The 20,534-nt window shown below is 30.0% G+C and overlaps 4 protein-coding genes across 5 annotated transcripts; 3 read left to right on the forward strand and 1 right to left on the reverse strand.

Moving 5' to 3' along the window:
- The first annotated feature begins 350 nt into the window (after nt 1–350).
- On the forward strand, nt 351–2,160 carry LOC102578287 (transcription factor MYB3-like). Its single transcript, XM_006344162.2, has 3 exons — nt 351–597; nt 969–1,098; nt 1,673–2,160. Exons 1-3 carry the CDS (start codon nt 465–467, stop codon nt 1,944–1,946), a joined length of 537 nt encoding a protein of 178 aa, XP_006344224.1. The 5' UTR covers nt 351–464; the 3' UTR covers nt 1,947–2,160.
- Nucleotides 2,161–5,867: 3,707 nt separating this feature from the next.
- Nucleotides 5,868–7,517, forward strand: LOC102585229 (myb-related protein Hv1-like). 2 transcript variants are annotated; one of them, XM_015307253.1, is made up of 3 exons: nt 5,868–6,692; nt 6,909–6,972; nt 7,216–7,517. In XM_015307253.1, exons 1-3 carry the CDS (start codon nt 6,629–6,631, stop codon nt 7,430–7,432), a joined length of 345 nt encoding a protein of 114 aa, XP_015162739.1. In that variant the 5' UTR covers nt 5,868–6,628; the 3' UTR covers nt 7,433–7,517. The 2 variants fall into 2 exon arrangements, with proteins under 2 accessions (XP_015162739.1, XP_006344323.1); XM_006344261.2 differs by having other exon boundaries at nt 5,875–6,692; nt 6,909–6,996.
- A 1,720-nt stretch (nt 7,518–9,237) lies between these two features.
- Nucleotides 9,238–13,717, forward strand: LOC102578614 (U-box domain-containing protein 11-like). The gene is made up of 4 exons (XM_006344163.2): nt 9,238–9,629; nt 11,296–11,412; nt 11,500–11,946; nt 12,349–13,717. The coding sequence occupies exons 1-4, from the start codon at nt 9,324–9,326 to the stop codon at nt 13,429–13,431; spliced, it is 1,953 nt and encodes a 650-aa protein (XP_006344225.1). The 5' UTR covers nt 9,238–9,323; the 3' UTR covers nt 13,432–13,717.
- Nucleotides 13,718–15,983: 2,266 nt separating this feature from the next.
- LOC102578951 (uncharacterized protein At1g66480-like) lies at nt 15,984–17,682 on the reverse strand. The gene is made up of 2 exons (XM_006344164.2): nt 16,962–17,682; nt 15,984–16,223 (listed from the first exon to the last, which is right to left on the reverse strand). Exons 1-2 carry the CDS (start codon nt 17,607–17,609, stop codon nt 16,161–16,163), a joined length of 711 nt encoding a protein of 236 aa, XP_006344226.2. The 5' UTR covers nt 17,610–17,682; the 3' UTR covers nt 15,984–16,160.
- Nucleotides 17,683–20,534: the final 2,852 nt, after the last annotated feature.

Raw genomic sequence — 20,534 nt, forward strand, 5'->3', positions numbered from 1 at the left:
AATAACTGAAGTGTGTACAAATTAATTGGCTAAGTCACATTGTATTCATGCTAGTGGAAAGTAACATATACATGTAATTGCTGGTGGATTGCACCACTTATATTTATGCTAGTGAAAGATAATATATTTGAACCACAATACTTGTCATTTTATAAAATGGGAAGGAGGGACTAGGGAGTACTAGTATTTTCCAAATTTGGAATTGGGAAAGTTGGGAATTAACACACCTTGCATGCATGCATGCATAGACCAAACCACCAGTCCAACTTTCCAAGTTCCAAAGTCAACACTTTTATTTGTTATAAAAGCACACTCTATCCACTTCCAAAATACAACCACCTTATCTATTTTTCTTTCTCCACATTCAAATCTTTCTAGTATATATCTACTTCACACAGTCTGATCCATCCAAAAAATAAAATAAAATATTAAACTATAGAATATAATATCAAATATATAGAATTATGAGAAAGCCTTGTTGTGATAACAAAGAAGAAATGCATAAAGGAGCTTGGTCTAAACAAGAAGATCAAAAACTCATTGATTATATCACTAAACATGGTGAAGGTTGCTGGAGAGATTTACCTAAAGCTGCTGGTAAGTAATATATATGTCCTCCATTTATTTATTTAGATGTCGAGGTAAGATAAGTCCCTGAAAAGTCTAGGGTTGCACCCAACTCCATCTCGATTGACATCTTGCTCTCGAGGGAGTGGGGTCCTAGAGTGAACTACTCATTATTGTGTGGTCCTTTGGTGAGGATCAAATCATTGTTTCTAGGGAGAGAAAGTGTGATTTTTTTTATTTAAAAAAATTGGTTCTGTGAGTTCAACTGAACCTATTGGTTTCTATTTGAACTATGGATACATATGCAAAAGAAATTGAGATGTATGTATATTTAGCTCACACTCGTTATGCATATTTATCTATATAGTGACTTTAAATTCTGAATTTATCTTTGATTATAGGTCTGCTTCGTTGTGGAAAAAGTTGTAGGCTAAGATGGATGAATTATCTTAATCCAAATCTAAAAAGAGGAAATTTTTCTGAGGATGAAGATGATCTAATCATCAAGCTTCATGCTCTCCTTGGCAATAGGTAATTTTTCCATTATTTATCCCTTAAAAGGAAATTCTAGATTTGTTTGCTTTGAAAAATATAAACTATTAACATAAATCGGAATTAGGTATGAGATTCATTTCTAATTAGGTCATAGCTAATAATATTTTTGATAATTTATTACTAATTCATTGTTAAATAGAATTAATGACGAATTTATACTGTTTAATACATGACAAAAGTTATCTATCGCTAATTTATGTTTTTTGACTAGTGGACTGATTTTTATTATTTAGACAAGTACTTTTTGAACGATTGACAATAACAATAATAAGTTTCACTAAAGATGCTTGCTCATTACTATTGTGATATCAATTTATATGATATTATTCGACTCGCTCATCGAGAAGATTATGAAAAAAGTCTTTGAAATTTGTGATATCTTAAACAAGTCATGTGTGATAATACCATTTTTATGCCTATAAAAATGTGAAGTTTCAATTAAACATTTTTAAAAGATAATGAAAGAGTGTCACGTAAAATGAAATTTAGGGGAGTTTCAGGTAGCTAGTATTTGTGTAATTTTTTAAAAAAATTGACATTTATTTTTCAGGTGGTCACTAATAGCAGGAAGATTGCCGGGAAGAACCGATAATGAAGTGAAGAATTATTGGAATTCTTATTTGAGAAGAAAACTTATAAAAATGGGAATTGATCCAAAAAATCATAGGTTATCTCATTATCTTCACATAAAAAGACTTGAATTTCTCCAAGAAAATAACACAAGATCAGAAAATGATGGAGTAATATTTGATGCTGCAAGTTCTTGTGCTAATAAAGATCAACAAATTACAAGTTCATTGCTTGATCTCAATTCACTTCCATAGATAAGATCGAAGACGTTCTCGATCATCTCCTTTGAGAGTTAATTAATAATATGTACTATGGTTGATTTGGACATCATCGTTATGAACTCGATCTACTTATTTTTTAAGAAACATTTTAGAGAAAAGTACAATGTATGGTTGTTATTGGTCTAGTATTCATGTTTTGTTATTGTAACATTTACTTATCAATTTTAAGCACTAGCATTTCTCTTTCTATTTTGTTCCACCAAAGGTTTAGCTTTTGTGGCGATTAATGCCTCTACAAAAATATATTAAAATTGTCAGGAAAACTACCCAACAAAAACGTAAAATATTTGAAAAAAGTGAACAATTATTTTATTTTTAATCCAATTATTTAATTACAATTACAATACTTTTCACTTTTCAAATATACAAATAATTCCTTTTCCATTTTTTTTTCAACCCTCCAGGGGTTCCCATATTATTCTTCCTTGGGGAATTGAACTCACAATCTTAAGGTTGGAAGTGAGGGGGTGCTTACCATCTGATCAACTCTCTTATCTCTCATTTTTATTTTATTTTATTTTTAACATCATTCACTTTTTTCGAATTTAACTTTTATAGAAATAATATATTATGTGATCATTTACACACATACACAAATGCATGAAATTTACCACCCACAATTCATTCAAATGTAGATTATATTTGATGTCTGCCAATATTTGGCAAGAGTTTGCAAGACAATTTTTTTTTCAATATAAACCCCATTTTGTATTCATCAATATCTAAATGGCTGAAAGTCAATCTTTCTTTTTATTTTACGTTCAATAAATCAAAGATGTACAATTGTATTTGGTATGAGGAAAAATATTTATCTATTTTTCTTATTTTTGTGGGTTTGGTGTCGATATTTATAGAAAGCAAGTTAAAAATTTAACTATCCTATTTATAAATAAATTACATCATTCACTCTTAAATTAGTTTTAAGCTAAAGGAGGTCTTGGGTTCAAGACTACTTAACTACACTTTTTTAGTATGAGTAACTTATTTAGTATATATGAGTAACATATTTTGATTGAGGATAGAACCCGAGAAGCCTAACAACAAAACATGACGGAGAACCAACACGCCATCAAACAATTACTGTTAAATAGTGTCATTTTATTACACATAAACCTTATACATAGTATTAATATATAGTAAAAAATTTCGACGAAGGAGTGTCGCTTGACACCTCTTCGCCTAACATGGGTCCGCCCATGAGTATATATGTATATGTAAGTTTCCCTTCTATCTTATTTTCTATTGTCTATATAGGTAAATGAGTTTTAATTGTCATTAATAAAATATTTTTATCTAATATTTACTTATCCAATAAATAGATAATTTTTAAAATTATAATAAAGTCTACTACTATTTTATTAATTAAATTTCGTATTACATGTTGAAACATTTAGTACAAATAATGGACCAAACATATTAGTAATAAAACTTTGAACTTACGTCCTAAATCTTTATATAAACAACAGAATTAGTAGAGACTACTAAGTTGCCACAAAAAACCTTTTATAGCGACAATTTTTTTGTCGCAGCCAATTAATTTTCCATTTTGTGGCGATAAGATAAGTTGCTGCGAAAAGTTATCAAAAAACTCTAATTTCTGGTAGTATATATATTGATCCGCACTTGGAGAGCTATAATTTATGATTTTAAGAGGCCATTGCTTGAAATGAAAATAAATTGTTCCCAAGTACACTTTGAATTTTCATATGGTAATTAAGTTAATTACATTATGTTGGTTATAAATTTTTAAACATTTTTGAGAAAATAGGTTTTTGGTGAAGTTTGAGTTGAAGTTTTGACATGTGTTTGATCATAATTTTTTGGCATATTTCACCTTTTTAAAAAAGAAATAAAGAAGACAGACATTAAACATGATTATACCTATAAGATCTAAAAACTATTAAAAATACCTACAATTGACATAAAATTGTCTTTTTTTAATAATAAACTAGCTAATACATTTTTCAAAAATTATAATACAATATTTTAATAAAAATTACTAATAACACAATTACCCACTATTACAATTCATCAAATTATAATTAGTAATGAAGATGTAATGATGAAAAAAATAGTAAATTATAATATTAATTATAATCAATAGTTATTCTTTAATATAATCTGACACTGATCTCTTCATGTCGAGCATAAATTTTCAAATAAAATAACCGAAAAGACGAAACAAACATTTTTTACTCCCGTGGGTTAGGTGGATAAAATTATAGTTGGAGCCATAATTAATGACTTTTTCTATAAAATATAAAAGTGATAAATTTTATGGCCAATAAATTTTGCCAAAATTTTAAAAGGTGGATAAGTTCTCTTAGTATATGTGGCCAAATGGTACTTTGTTTCTTGGTGAGAACAACTTACCTATATATGTTATATTATATAGCACACAACATCCATGCAGATCCAAAATAAAATATCAGTCTACATTAATTTTGCACTATTATTTTGTGGATATTAGGAGACAACCTAGCCAACCTAAATTTATATATCATGATATGTCACATCAAGCAATTTCTTGGGCTATTCATAAATAATAATAATAGAAAATATTATGCTAAAAATATTTATATATAATATAAACAAACATTATAGAAATGGAAACAGACGCAAGGGTGTTTAAAAATAGCATCAATATGATATATATAGCGGGCAATAAATTGTAAAACAATGAAAACTTAATGTCCACCCTCTTGGAATTTATTTAGAGGTTAGGTTTCATATAATTTTGTACGTTAGTCTTATTTTTTGATTAATTAACTTACGAGGTAAGAATCATGCCTAATCCTAACAAAATGGGTAATCAAATGATTAAAAAAAAGTAAAAAAAAACTTCGTTGGGCAATATGAAAGCAATATATAATTTTATTAAATACAATTAGTTTTCTAGTGATTCATGATTTTCAATCACCTTTTAATTTCATTATAATAATTAATTCCTTTATGAAAAAAAGTTTCTCTTTTCATTTTCCCCTTTTTCGAATTAATGTTTGTTTCATTATTATATATCTCATGTACAACATTTTTCTTTAATCAGGAGGTTACGTACGTGGCCCACGTAACGTGGGAATATTAATTAAATAGGACAAAAATTACATAGATATATGCAAACATAACCCAACAAATAGTGAACAAAATTTTGCTTCTCAATTTCATCATCCCAAATATACGTGCGCATTATACTTTTCTTTGGGAAAAAAGAAAATAAATAAGCATATGATTCAATTGGAGTTTGCTAAATCTGAATTCGCACATTACAAGGTTCATTTATAGAGATTTTAGATCTTTTTCCATTCTCTAAACTTGATTCTGAAACTTCTGATTAAGAATAGAGAAATCAGAGATTCTCTATCCATGTCGGCATGAGTACATACACACTAGCTTCAAAATGGTAGTATGTTTAAATTTAACATATCTAACTTGATTGGATGCAAAAATCGAATATATATATATACATTATATATAAAAGAAATGAGAAAATACTCCACCATACATTCTATAAATAAGGCCACTTACCCCCACAATGACATGTCTTTCTTGTCTATTCCAAATTTACACTCTTTGTCCCATTTTACTTTATTGGGCTAGACCAGAAAAATCTCTTCATGGTAAGAATATATGTTATTATCTTCTTTGTATCACACATATATATCTATGATATGGTTATTTTTTTAAAATTATATGTATTTTAATATTGTATCTGTATTTTCTTTTATAATCTTTCAATTATTAATGTGAGATTATATATTAGTAAGCCTTTACAATCTCTCTTTAGAATTAAGTTTTATGTGATCCATGGATCAATTTTTGAGATTCATTGTTGTCATTCACATAATTGAGGATTCTTGTGCATATGCATATTCAAGCAACCTTTAGTATCAAAATTGTAGTAAATTGAGCATTGTATTATCATTGTGCTATTTTCACACTCGTTTGGTTAAGTCATTAATTATGATATTGATTGTTGGGGTTAACTAGTCTAGTGATACTCTTAATATAGTGTTATATTATTCACTTTGATCTAAGAGTTAGGTTAGACTGTTTGGTTTTTTTCCATCTATCGAAGGCAGTCAGCGTGTTAGCTATTCTTCCCCATTAGACTTGTCAATTCTTTACTCTTTTTCCTTCTCTCTTCCGGTTCTCTCCCCCCTCTACTTTATTTGACAGGAACGGAGAATACCACTCTATCAATAACAAGAAAAAAGTAGCAATTTTGTTTTAAATGGTTTGAGCTTGAAAGCAACTTGTTCTTTGTCGATAGATGAGAACAGACTGCTATTAACCAACTTCATACCAATTTTTTTTATTAGGCAGCATCACAACATTAGGATTAGTCCTACATCTTATATGTATAGCTTCCTAATCTTCTCAACGTACTATCAATATGAGTTTTGTTAGTACACACAACTTTTATATGTATATTTGACACATTTTTCTTTTGAGTTTATGAAAACTCAAGTGAATCTCTCACAACCACTTATTTAAAAGGATAATTTCAACTCTTTACCTATATCTCACGCATATAATAGTACCTTTTAAAATTTCTTGAATTCCGTACACAATCAATCAAACACCTCATATAAAATGAGGCACAGAGAGACTATTTCTTTAAAGTATCTACAAGAAAAATAGTCACTAAAGAAAAAATGAGCAAGTCTTGCTATGATCCTAACAAGGATAAAATACAAGAAGCTTGGTCTAAAGATGATAGTAAGTACATTTATATTTTGTTTTAAACTGTAATTGTATAGCACCAATAATGTTAATACATCTGAGACTTTTTAATTAACTAATTATATTTTTTTCTTGTTTTAATATTTATCATACAAAAGATGAGATTATCCATCATAGTTATAATTTCAACATTATAATTTTATTTTGAACCAAATAACCGCGGAATTTAATTAATTTATTTTGTGTTTATAGGTATGGCTAATTGTTGCTCTAAAAGGATAATTTTTTCTAAGGAAGAAGATGATCTTATCATCAGGTTTCATGCTCTCCTTGGTGACAGGTTTATATAGCCAACTCAGACTTATATAATATGATTGATTAATAAATTTACTTAATTTTTTCATGTACCATATTGATTTATTGATCGGTCATGTCCTAGTTTACAAATTTTGAATTTCATATAAGTTCATATTTTTTGAAAATTAGTTAGACTCTATTTCCATCAATTGTATAAAAATAATAATAATAACAATAATTTTTTAATTTTTTCACATTTCAGGTGGTCACTTATAGCAGAAAGATTGCCTGAGCATAGTACTATTGAAGTAAAGAATTATTGGAACTCCCATTTAAAACTAAAACTTACAAAAATGGGAATCGATCCAATGAATTATCGTATACAAGAGTATGTTCATAAGAAAAATCTCGAATTTTTTTCATCAAGAAATAAAGGATTCGATGTAGAAATTTCTGATGCTGAAAGTTCTTCTGCATAATAATATATCATTTATTTTAATTTTAGTTTATGATGTTGAAAGTTCTTTTACACAATAATATGTACCATCTTATTTATCGTTTTTTATTTATTTTGACATTCACATCATCTTTCACCATCTAATTAATTAAAATCATGATAAAACAAATTAATTTAGTGTAAAATATCGAGTGTGTGTAAGGAATAATTTTAATAAAATAAAAAATATCGCACAGTAAGTAGTGTAATAATCAAATAGGAGAAAGTACTTCTCATCAATTTGCTTAACAACTCAACTTAGGTGGTGGGGGGGGGGGGGGGACCAACACAACTACGCGTTAAGTAGAATTTGTGATATTATTATTTATTTACACCACTCGCAAAAATGGTGAGATAGTTAAAATTGCCTGACATTAACTAGGTATCTCAGTTCGAATTATCCTTTAAGAATATATAGGAAATTTCTTGGTTAGGACCAAGGATTTGTTTCCTCCCTTTGTGAATCTACTCAATATCAATTTGGATTAATAATATAGTGGACTACGAATACCGAATGATTAAACCGAATAAATAAAACTTCATATATAAAAGAGCATTTGGTGAACGATAAATCATAAACAATACATTAAGTAACACAAGAAAATTTGGATAGATAATTTTATAATTATATTGACATGAACATAATTTTTTATATCTGAATATTAATTTTAAAATATTAAATTTATCTAAGTAAAGTTAACTTGAAAAATCAGTTATATTAATTTTAATAAAATGAAAAATACCACATAAATTAGGACGTTGGTAGTAGGGGTGTTCACGGTTTGGATAAAAACCGATCCAAATCGAAAAATCGAACCAAATCGATAAAATAAAACCGATTTTATTTGGATTTGGTTTGGTTTGGTTTTAGATTTTTGAAAACCGATAGTATTTGGTTTGGTTATGGTTTTATTCGAAATAAATCAAAGAAATAACCAAACCGATGAATTATATACATATTTTTATTAATATACATATTTAATATATTATTTTTATAAACAATTTTATAGATCTTATACATATTTTCATTAAAATTTCTTTATAATTTACTTATTGAAAGCAAAAATGTCCCAGATGAAACATTTATCCTATTGATTTCACGTATATGAGTGTCTATGACAATTCTTTGTGGGACTGAAAAAGTTATTGTCTCTTCTGTCTAGGCCAATATAGTGAATTTTAAAGCTTTATTGATAGTAAATTTAGTGATCGAAAGTTTAGTAATTTAAGTCATTCTAACTATTTTTCGTTTTGAATGGATTGTTGTCACTTTTTTAACATTTTGAATGAATTGTTTCTTTTATTTTTGTGTATGGTTAATAACCGAACCAAACCAAACCGAAACCGATAACTACCAAACCGATAAATGTATATTATATTTGGTTTGGTTTGGTTTTGATAATTTTAAAATTGATTAAGTTGGTTTAGTTTTGGTTTTAATCAATAACCGATCCAAACCGACCCGTGAACACCCCTGCGAGTAATAATCAATTACAAATATCAAATCTTACACCTAATAAAAATGTTCTTTATTAAGAGACAAAACATCAAGATTAGTATAAAATGACAGCTGATAGAAGCTGGTTTTTTCTATGGTAATATTCTTAAATATTCAATAAATATTACTATAAAGTTGACAAAATCAATGTTGATATAGCAATTTTAAAAACTATTTTTTCCTTTTTTGACATAAAATATTACAAATATTTTTATATATTTTATATATCTTTAATTTAAAATAAAATTTGGTGTCGAGTTAAAATAAAATAAAATAAAATAAAAAAATTGAAACAGAATAGCTAACAATTTAACTCAAGCTTCAGTATTCCCCATTAGTGTTTGTACTGACATTTCTCCACCAAAAAACAACCACCATGGCCGGCGGAGAAGCCACCGCCGTTGCCGGAGACCACCCTATTGCCATCCCACTCCGGCTACTCCATGAGGTGTCACAGATCTCAACTGCCGGATTTTGTGGTAAATTCAAGAAAGATTGTACAGATTTAGCAAGAAGAGTTACACTTTTGGCTCATTTGTTTGATGAGTTAAAAGACTCAAATACCCTTTTGGGTTCTTCATCTTCTTCATTCAATTCTTGCTTTTCTGATCTCTCAGTTGCTCTTCAAGCTGCAAAACAACTACTTTTAGCAGCTAATGAACTTGATCCCAAGATCCACTCTGTAAGTGTCTTGTTTAGTAAAGTTTCAATCTTTTTATCTATATGTGTTAATTCCCATTTTGTCATAATTTGCATTTGGTGTAGTAAAGTTTCAATCTTTTTGTCTACTTGTTGATTCCCATGTTGTCATATTTTGCATTTGGTGTAGTAAAGTTTCAGTCTTTTTATCTATGTTAAATCCCATGTTGTCATATTTTGCATTTGGTGTTGTAAAGTTTCAATCTTTTTATCTATGTGTTAAATCCCATGTTCATATTTTGCATTTGGTGTTGTAAAGTTTCAATCTTTTTATCTATGTGTTAAATCCCATGTTCATATTTTGCTTTTGGTGTTGTAAAGTTTCAATCTTTTTATCTATTTGTTAGTTCCCTTCTTATCATATTTTGCATTTGGTGTAATGAAGTTTCAATCTTTTTATCTATTTGTTGATTCCCATGTTGTCATATTTTGCATTTGGTGTTGTAAAGTTTCAATCTTTTTATCTATTTGTTAGTTCCCTTCTTATCTATATTTTGCATTTGGTGTAATGAAGTTTCAATCTTTTTATCTATTTGTTGATTCCCATGTTGTCATATTTTGCATTTGGTGTTGTAAAGTTTCAATCTTTTTATCTATTTGTTAGTTCCCATTATGTCAGAGGTGGAGTTGAGATTTGAAGCTTATGGATTCAGAATTTTAGTCCGTTGTAGTTTCTAGATTCAAAATTAATAATTTGTACATATTACAAATTCAGAGTTTGAACTAAAGGTACTAGATTTGGCTGAATAGTTTGTCTCCGCCTCTGCATTATAGTCTAGCTCCGCCCCTAAATTTAAAGAAAGGTGCTTGTTGTTAAATATGATCCGTCCATTCAGTTTTTACGCTTTGTTGTGAATATGCATACATTGATGAACAACCAAGATTTTTAAATTTCTATGGTAGAACTGCCAAGAAAGATTCATCTGATTCAAATAGGAATTGTAGATTTATTAGTAACTAAAGTTTTATGGTTAAATAACTTGTTGGTCACTTAATTTGACTTTGCGAGCCATGAACTTAAGCTTTGCTAGCGAAATTCCTGAGATGGACCAACAATGTTTTTAGTTCTATTCAATTACCTTCGTATATCAGCTATGTCGTCAAATCGTGCTCCCAATCATCTTATTCAATGCACTTCTTTTTTCTTCTGATAAGTCCAATCGTCTTGTGAGGCCTTAGCTCTTACGACTCACTGCTTGTCAGTTGGACAAAGTCCAAGAGTAATCCTTAAGCAGTCTAAATGTGAGCAAGATATGATTCAAGACTGCAGGTCAATCTTGTTATAATTTCATTGGTAGCGAAGCTATGATTCTGCTAAAAAGTTTCTTAAAATGGTGGTGTTTGTGCCAGCTTGCACGTACCTACTTTTTTTTTTTGCTTCTGTTTGGATTTGAATGATGGTTTCCCATGATCCATTCCAACTTCGTTGGCTGCTAGGATGCACCCTTGGGTTCACTATATTGGTTATATATCCAACTTGTGCCTCCAAAATGCAGAAATGGAACAGATTGCCTGTGTTAATCACATTGACATTTGAGAAAAATATTTTTTTTTCCTTATTGAGGTCTTTATATTATTTGATGATGTCTCAATCCTCATTCAAGGCAGTGTTGTGTACCTCTCTAATATGTGCTATTTCTTGACTCAAGGATGTCGCGGTAAAGAAAATAAACTTTCGGTTTCAATGTATTACATGGAAATTGGAGAAAGCCCTTGGTAACTTCCCATATGATCATTTTGACATATCAGAAGAAGTGCAAGAGCAGGTTTGCCTTGAGCTTTGGCTTTTATCTTTTCCGGTTTGTGCTCGACTCCTTGGTATTTCCCCCTCTGATATTTCTTACTTTTTCCAGGTTGAATTGGTCAGAGCACAGTTGAGACGAGCCACAGAAAAGTATGGTGGCCCTGTAAAGTCAAACTTATTATCTCGAGCATCGTCACAACCACTGGATAAGGAGATTGATTTACTCCATTCAGGAAATAGTGGAATTGGAACTTTACATATAGAAAATATTGGCAATATTGATCATGAAGTTAGGCCAAAAGTTGGACGTGTTCCTCGAGGTAGTGTTCGAAACGGAAGTTACTGCAGTCAGATTGTTCAGGAGTCTGAAAGAATAGGAAATTCTTCCAAGTTGTCTGAGGTTGGTGATCTAGAGATTTCCGGAGAAGATGACTCTCCATTTAAGAGTCACGAGGAGAGTAAAAAGTCCAACTGTCCTGTAACTCCTACAGAGTTTATTTGCCCTATTTCCCTTGAGCTCATGAGGGATCCTGTTATTGTAGCTGCCACAGGGCAGGTAATATGCTTGTAACTCCATTTACTTTAGATTGAAGGGTCAAAAACAGTAAAACACACCTAAAGTATTCCGGTTTTTCGAGTTTCGTACTTGGAATATTAGGTATGCGAATTTTTTATCTGAACTATCACCAACTATTTATCAAAAACATACCTCAACTATCATTGTTCCCTTTTTCTACCTTAACGGTACGGTGGTGATATTTCATGTAGGAAAAGGGAACAACTTATAGTTGAGGTGTGTGTTGATAAATAGTTGGTGATAGTTCATGTAGTAAACTCGCACACCTGATAGTTTAGGTATAAAACTTGAACAACCAGGATAGTTTAGGTGTGTTTTTGACCATTACTCTTTACTTTAACATGTCTATGGATGTGCTTTGGTTGTTTCGTAACCTTACAGACTTATGAAAGATCGTACATACAACAATGGATAGATGGCGGCCACACAACATGCCCAAAAACTCAGCAACAACTCCACAATCTTACGCTTACCCCAAATTATGCTCTGAAAAATCTAATTAGTGATTGGTGTGCAAAGAATAATATACTACAGCCAACAGTATTTGCAAATGGGAAAATAAAGAAAAGTGATGGCTCATTTCGCTATGTTATTGGGGAAATAGGAGCTATGGAGGTCCTTGTCCGAAAGCTTTCAAGCAGGTCTGTGGAGGATTGCAGGGCTGCAGTAGCTGAGATCCGTTCACTTTCCAAAAGAAGCACAGACAACAGAATTTTGATTGCTGAAGCTGGAGCGATTCCGGTCCTAGTTAAGTTGTTGACATCTGAAGACGGGCAAATCCAAGAAAATGCTGTCACCGCCGTTCTTAACCTTTCTATATTCGATGACAACAAAAGGATTATAATGCTTGCTGATGCCATTCCTTCTATCGTTCAAGTTCTCAGAGCAGGGAGCATGGAGGCAAAAGAAAATGCAGCAGCAACCATTTTTAGTTTGTCGCTTGGAGATGAGAATAAAATATTAATAGGTGCATCGGGAGCCATACCAGCTCTCATAGATTTGCTTCTGACAGGAAATACCAGAGGAAAAAAAGACGCTGCATCAGCATTGTTTAATTTGTGTATATATCAAGGAAACAAGGGTCGAGCTGTTCGTGCAGGGATTATACCAGCGCTGCTGGGAATGCTGACGGATTCAAGCAGCTGCATGGTCGATGAACCTTTGACCATTCTTTCAGTCCTAGCTAACCACCAAGAGGCTAAGGAGGCCATAGCAAAAACTAGCACAATCCCAGTATTGATAGATCTTCTTAGGACAGGTCTATCTCGTAGTAAAGAGAATGCAGCTGCCATCTTACTCTCCTTGTGCAAGAGAGATTCCGAGAATCTTTCTTGCCTTTGTAGGCTCGGTGCAGTTATACCTCTTACAGAGCTCACAAAGAGTGGCACGGAGAGGGCCAAGAGGAAGGCGACGTCACTGTTGGAGCATATTAGAAAGTCTCAGCAACATAGCACGCGCAATTAGGTACTTTTCATTATTTGTCCTTTCATTCAGATCTGACCACGAATATTACACGATATCTTTTACAGTGTGATTGACGTAAACAAGCATGAGAACAAGGCCATTCTCATTGCTTTATAGTTTATATACATATATATATCTAATTTGCTCAGTTTACGAGTGCCATAGATTGATATCTGTTTTTTCTTTTAATTACTCAACTACCAGTTCATTACATCTGTTGCAACGAAGATGTATAAACTAGCATACGAAACAGGACATTTTGATATATACATATACATTTGGAGAAGGTTGTTGTTTTGTTGCTTGTCTATAGCCTGTGGTTGTGGCATCTTCATTGAATTAACCAATAAGTTTGGTTATAAGGATCTTGATTTTCCCTTCTTCTCAAACATAGCAATGGAATGTTATACTATGGTTATGGAAGCAAGTTGAACCAGATGTTTGTTGCCAAGGAAAGCAACTGACATTTAGCATGCCTAGCATTAGAGTCGAGGGTCAAAAACACACCTAAAGTATCTCGATTTTTGAATTTCCTACTTGTATTATCAGGTGTATGAGTTTCGTACTTGAACTATCATCAAATCTTTATCGAAACACACTTCAACTATCGGTTGTTCACTTTTTTTCTACCTGATATATCACCATTGTTCAGGTAGGAAAAGGAAACAACCGATATTTGAGGTGTGTTTCCAAAAAACATTTAGTGATAGTTTAGGTATAAAACTCAAAAAAAAAAGAAAGGAAACTTTGGGTGTTTTTTTACCCTTTATAGTCTTTATATATAATAGATATTAAATTTCGTTAGTTAAAATTTTTGGCTCCACCACTGACTAGTACATGAAAGCACACAATATATGACTAGTGTAAAGTGTCCCTATCCCCTATAACTACCGTTGGCTACATAAATATATAGAGTGTTGTACACATTAAATGTCTTTTGTATATATAATGAAACACCTCTCTAACGACGTTATCTGTCTAGATATTTTTTAGATATCATTAAAGAGAACATATAATATACCCCATATGATATGAAAGTCGGTTTCAAAGAAAACTTAAATCGTTATAGTAAAATCAAATAACTTATTTTTTAGAGTCCCTACAAACCTTGATCTACAACTTGTTTTTTTTTCTTTGGGTTCATTCAAGCAACTTGATTAGTTGCTTGTCAATAATTTTAAACTCCTAGTGACAACTTGTTTTAGTTGAATTTTCTCCAAAATGGAAGAACTATCCAAATTAAAGTTCTTTCTTTTCAAGTATTAATTCGAGTAACAAGTTGCATGTAAAAGAATAATAATTTGACTAAGCAACGCTGCATGCAGCCATTATTTTGTTACCTTTTTGCCAAAGTTGGATAAGGGGCGGATTTACGATATTTATTATGAGTTCACGTAAATTTAATAGCTTTATATAAATTAAGAAATTTATTAGATGTCTTTACATTTTTTATTATATACTCAAGTTGTTACTATATCGTTTTAGCTTGAGATTTTTGTAACTCGCAAAGATCTATAAATTTCAGATTCTGAATTGATTTTTATATGGTGGGGGTAAAAAATGAAAGGAATTCAATGATGGTTTTGCTTTCTACTAGAGAAAAAAATATAGCTACTTTTTCCATTTCAGCTTAAGTTATTCAGTAAGTAATTATTTGTTTATAGCTTGGTGAATTTTTAACTTTTCTTCTTCTCAAAAAAGGTCCTTAATTAGTTAGAATAATCTTTTCCTAGCCCCAATTAGTATATATATAAAAAGAATAACAATAGTAATTAACAATTCTTTTTTATTATTTTCTAAAGGAGCTATTGCTTGTACTACAAAAATCAAAATTAGACCAGATGGACTAAAGAGTATATAGTATGGCTTAAACACGTGTGGAGATAACTATAATCTGTATTTCTTCCTATTTATTGTCTAATTATCGTTCTATGTTTTATTGGGGACAACATATACTGAAAATTCTAACCACACTTTTATTAATATTAATGATAATGATAATGATAATAATAATAATGAGCGATTAAAGTATGTAAAAGTATATATAGTGACTATGTATATTACACATGTCATACTAATTTATCTATAAGTATAGATAGAGAAGTAAATTTGAAATGAAGAATTAATCGCTTAAATTAAAGATAATTGTCATATATGAGTCCGGAGTCAAAAGGACAATTTTTTTCCTTCAAAAAACCAAAACAACATATCAAAATTATTTTTAACCAAAAGGGCAAAATCGCTCCTGACACAAAATTGACTCCGTTGACTCCAGTAGTGTAGTTTTCTATCGAACTAGCTGCGGGTGGTTACCTTTGGTAAAATTGTGTCTCAATAAAATTGTGGCTAAGGCACACTCGATAGCAAGAAACTCGTGACTTCTTTCAGGTCGTTAATTAAAACTTGTACGAGATATTATATGAGTGTGGAATGTCTTATGTCCTGTTTTTGTATCCAATCGAGCCTCTTACATCCTTACCTTGTGTTTTCCGAATAAAATACTAATCAAAATTCACATAATTTGATTCTCAATAAGCGAAACAGGCGGAATGAAGGAGACAAAATGAGCATGAGTAGTTTACCATATACATTATTAGTACTAATAAGTATAGTGAAAATTTTGCCAACAATACATAATTTTTAGTACTAATAAGTAGCTAAAAACTTTGGTATACACTATAGAAAAGCTATATAATTATTTTTTTCTAATTACCATTTTTGTTAAATAATTAAGAAGCTTCCACTGCTAATTGAATCTCCCCTTCTATTATTGGCAAGAACCCTACACGTTTCTGCATTACATTAGCAAAAAAAAAAAGAATTAACCAAAAGAAGATTATACAAAATCAAAATTAGTTACACATCATAATTATGGTGCAACCAAAGTTGACATTATAATTAGTTACGTTATATATTTCAACATATTTAAGTTATCATAAGTTTTCCATAATTATATGTTACGTTTCCAGAATTTTAGGTGTGGTGTATAAACAATTATTGTTGTTACACTACCAAAAATGCTTACTTAACTCTAACTGTAATTAGTTAATTAAAAAAAGAATGAGTTGGGTGTTGTTTTGGTTAATCAAAAAGAATTTGGAGCTTTTATTAGAGTCGGTAGAAACTGCTGATTGTGGTGTTTGGGCCGGTTTACGTCATTCAGATTATCATATCGAATTTTTGTTATTTCTAACCATCATATATATATATAGTAGATAACAAAAACAATTATTCTTGAAAATATATTATCCAAAAAAGAAAAGTGTGTCACGTTTCATATAATTTGGCTTGTAAACATGAATTAACGATATCTACGATATGTTAATCTAACGTGTTACATCTTTAACTGTATGATTTCTCCCTATGCTCGAACTTTGACTATATCAAATGAGGATTAATACCAATTTTATATGGTGGTGTCTACTGAACATATAATATAACTTTTGAAACATGTAGAAATTAAACTAGTTATAAACGTTTGTAAGATTATAAATCATCTTTTTAAAGGTAAAATACGATGAGAACAATACCTCTCTTGATTTGACTTCTTTCTTAACTCTTCCTCCATTATTATGACTTTGTTGTTCTATCAAAGGACCACTTCCACCATTGTTGTTATTCATGCAAAGTCTCATAATTTTCTCAGCAACCTCATCCTCATCTTTGCTCTCCTTCATCAATTTCTCCACCTCCGCTTTCGATAACCTCAACTTCAGTCTCGTAGGGTGAGCTTGAGGCGGCCCACCACTATTGAGTGTACCTGAAGTAGAGTTATTAGTATGACTAGATGAGTACTCGTGAGTACTCATCATCATACTAGTAGGCTTCATGATTGACAAGTCGGACGCGGATCTCCTTGCTAGCATTAGTGTCTCGAGCCGTTCCTTTGCGCTCATTTGGATAGCCGAACGGGCCCTAAACGGGCTTTTTTTGTTCTCTTCGGGTAATTTGGGTAATTCAACAAGAAAATAAAGCCTTTTGGGCTTTAACTCTTGTTGAGGCTCTAATGGCTTTGCTCGAACCCCGAAATGCTTTACTTCTTCCGATTCTAATAATACCATCGATGGGTAATTTTTCAAAACCTCGTTTGCATAAATTGGGGTTTTGAATTTCATCGTTTGTCCATCGATTTTCATTACCTTTGTACTCTTTTTTCTTCCAAGAATAATATTCCCCATATTTAATTTCCTTTTTCAAATCTAACAACCAAAAAAAAAATGTAGCATTTATAATTACAAAGCTTAGAGATGAGCACAAATTAAATGCAAGTGGGTGGCAAGATATATAAGGAGGGGTCAAAGAAAAGTAAAGAGTTTTCGAAAATGTAGGCCTACTTTTAACAAATTTTGAAAGAAAAAAAAAAGAGCAAGAGTTTTAATTTGTTTTATGATATATTTGTGATAATTCTTTTATTTATTTATTTTTAAAAAATAACATTCAAGGTTTATTTCTTATCATAGTATTAAAATCAGATTCATCTTGTCAATTCATAATTTACTTCATACAGAACTTTCACGTTATATTACTCACACTCGAGTCGAAGATTTATTTTTTATCTTATGAGCTAAGCTTTTAAGATTGACCGTTTTTCTCGATTTACTTGTTAGAGAATCAAGTACGTACGTTATCAAACCATGTTACCACATTAATAAATGCACATGCATAGCCCTTAGCTAAACTTCAACAACATATTTGGTCGTCTTAATAAATGAATTTTCACATGCATACCTTTTAATTTGTAATTTTGTATAATGCGTATCACAAATTTCTTTGTAAGTCCAAAATTAAAAGGAGGCAAATATGGTGTAAATAAGATAATTAATTATATGTACTACAATCATTCTAATCAACATCTTTTCCTTTTTAATCTGTTTAGAAAATATAGTGTATATATTATTATTTATAATTTGCTTATACAAAATTTTTACTTTATTTTTTAAACTTCGTATTCAATACGGTCAAAACACGACCCCATAAATTAAGACGGAAAAGGAGTAGTGTAAATTGTCAAGGTAACCTAATCATTGGTTAATTACTTTACTAAGTTAATAATTAGGATACTTAGGTAGAAAAAATGTACGTAAATCATGGTGAAGTTGATCCCATATAATTATTTATCGTTATCATAACTTACACCAATATTGACCTCTTCTAATAATTTCTATATATTGTCCCCACTAGAAGTATGCAAATTAAATTCAATCTATAAAATATTAATTATTTCAATACACGTATAATTATGCGTGCATGTTAAAAAAGATTGTTAATAATTAAGTAAATAATCATACTCACGCAAAGGTAAAAAAGTGGTGGACAAAAGAATTTTGTTTACGTTGTCAACATGAGTTTTTTGAATACGACTTTAATTTAATAGCTGTATGGTCTGAATTGATGTTCTGATAATGAAATTGTAAGAAATTTCTAGATTCCGTACGAATTATCTTGAACGGTGAATCAAATAATAGAGGATTTTATTTTTTCACGTGTGAAGGTATTTTTTTCTCAAAAAGACATCAGGTTTACTTATTCATTGGCTATAAATATAGAGGTCAAGGGTGAACGTTCAAGACTTCAAGTTATTCCAACTAGATATGAATTTTCAGTTTCAGATTGAAGAAATTACAATTCAAATAAATTTTGGTCGGATAGATTTTATTTTTTTAAGTTCTGTTCAGATTAATCGATTGGAAAAAAATGGATTTTTTATCTTGACTTTTAAGCCTTTATTAAGGCATGTAATAGTAAGTAATAACCTCTATTCACCTAATAACTTTGCAACTTAGAATGTATAATTTTCTACCATTAAGAAGGATTGAAGTCACCTTGCACTCATATCGTGTAATTTCATATTGGACTTAGTGCTATAATTATGAATATGGCCTTACGTAAGGGAGTAATCTATTAGAACTTTAAAAAAGTGAACTTATTGGTATTATGTACATATGATATGAATCAAGATTATATATAAACATTAAAAAAAATTGATTATAATAAATTTAGTATTCAATTTGAAATTCATAAAGCCAAAAATAAAATTGAAGTCCAAATCCATAATTCAAAATCCAAACCAAATATTCAAAAAAATTGAATTTCAAGTTGGCCAAAAAATTAAAATTATATCCACCCCTGTCATATGATTTTAATTTTTTCAGTCTTTGCATTTAAACCTCGTCGGAATTTGAGGTACCATTATTCTGCCCATAGAAATATTTTGTTTTATGCTAAAAAATAATAATTATATACCTCAAATACTATAAGGTGATTAAATTCATTAATTTAAGGACCGATAAAAATGCAGTTGAAAGACTCATAATTAATTTAAGTTATTGTTTTAATTACAAATAGTACTTTAATATTATGTTATTTATTAAGGATACATGAAAATAACAATAATCAAATTTGTCTAGATTTGTATGCTTTTCTTGATGTGTATTTATTACAATGTACTATTGCACCTAATATGTTTGAAATTTCAATCCCAATTATGTTGAACAATAAATTTAGGTCGACATGGTCGATAAATATCACTTTCCTTTCATTTATTTTATTTAGTTAAAAATAACTGATTAAAAAATAATTACTTCTCATTAATTTAATTTATATAATTAATAATTATTTTGCATATTTATTTACTCAATAAATATGGAAAGATATTAATATGATGAAAAACAAAATAGTATTAAACTAAAATCAAAGAATTAATGAAAAACAATTTTGTTTAGTTACACTTTTAGTTAAGGTTTTTGTAAGGGATATATAAACCTGACAAGTAAAATAAATCGAAAATAGTAGTAACATTTTATTCTTAGTGATATGATTACTAGCTATATAAAATATTTATTATTCATTTTAAATTTTTTTTTAAAAAAAATATTGGGGTTTTTGGGTAAAAAACTTAAATATACAATTTAAGCACCTAAATAACCTCTATATAACAATAGTTTGACTTTACACCAACATAGCAATAGAATCTTTAAAAAAAAAGGGCACGAAATATCAACTAAATTGGTATATTATATGGGGTAGAATTCAATAATTGTTGGTATATTATATGGTACAATTTTGATATGGGGTAAAATTCAATAATTGTTGGTATATTATAT

Source organism: Solanum tuberosum, unplaced genomic scaffold (genome assembly GCF_000226075.1).
Source record: "Solanum tuberosum cultivar DM 1-3 516 R44 unplaced genomic scaffold, SolTub_3.0 scf00051, whole genome shotgun sequence".
Taxonomy (NCBI): Eukaryota; Viridiplantae; Streptophyta; class Magnoliopsida; order Solanales; family Solanaceae; genus Solanum; species Solanum tuberosum.

Coding starts and splice junctions, on each gene's coding strand:
- LOC102585229 (XM_006344261.2), top strand. CDS start 6,629: ATGAGCAAGTCTTGCTATGATCCTAACAAGGATAAAATACAAGAAGCT. Junction 6,693..6,908: donor AGCTTGGTCTAAAGATGATA/GTAAGTACATTT, acceptor TTGTGTTTATAG/GTATGGCTAATTGTTGCTCT. Junction 6,997..7,215: donor CATGCTCTCCTTGGTGACAG/GTTTATATAGCC, acceptor TTCACATTTCAG/GTGGTCACTTATAGCAGAAA.
- LOC102578287 (XM_006344162.2), top strand. CDS start 465: ATGAGAAAGCCTTGTTGTGATAACAAAGAAGAAATGCATAAAGGAGCT. Junction 598..968: donor AGATTTACCTAAAGCTGCTG/GTAAGTAATATA, acceptor CTTTGATTATAG/GTCTGCTTCGTTGTGGAAAA. Junction 1,099..1,672: donor CATGCTCTCCTTGGCAATAG/GTAATTTTTCCA, acceptor TTTATTTTTCAG/GTGGTCACTAATAGCAGGAA.
- LOC102578951 (XM_006344164.2), bottom strand. CDS start 17,609: ATGGGGAATATTATTCTTGGAAGAAAAAAGAGTACAAAGGTAATGAAA. Junction 16,224..16,961: donor AAGAAGTCAAATCAAGAGAG/GTATTGTTCTCA, acceptor AATGTAATGCAG/AAACGTGTAGGGTTCTTGCC.
- LOC102578614 (XM_006344163.2), top strand. CDS start 9,324: ATGGCCGGCGGAGAAGCCACCGCCGTTGCCGGAGACCACCCTATTGCC. Junction 11,413..11,499: donor CAGAAGAAGTGCAAGAGCAG/GTTTGCCTTGAG, acceptor TACTTTTTCCAG/GTTGAATTGGTCAGAGCACA. Junction 11,947..12,348: donor TTGTAGCTGCCACAGGGCAG/GTAATATGCTTG, acceptor GTAACCTTACAG/ACTTATGAAAGATCGTACAT.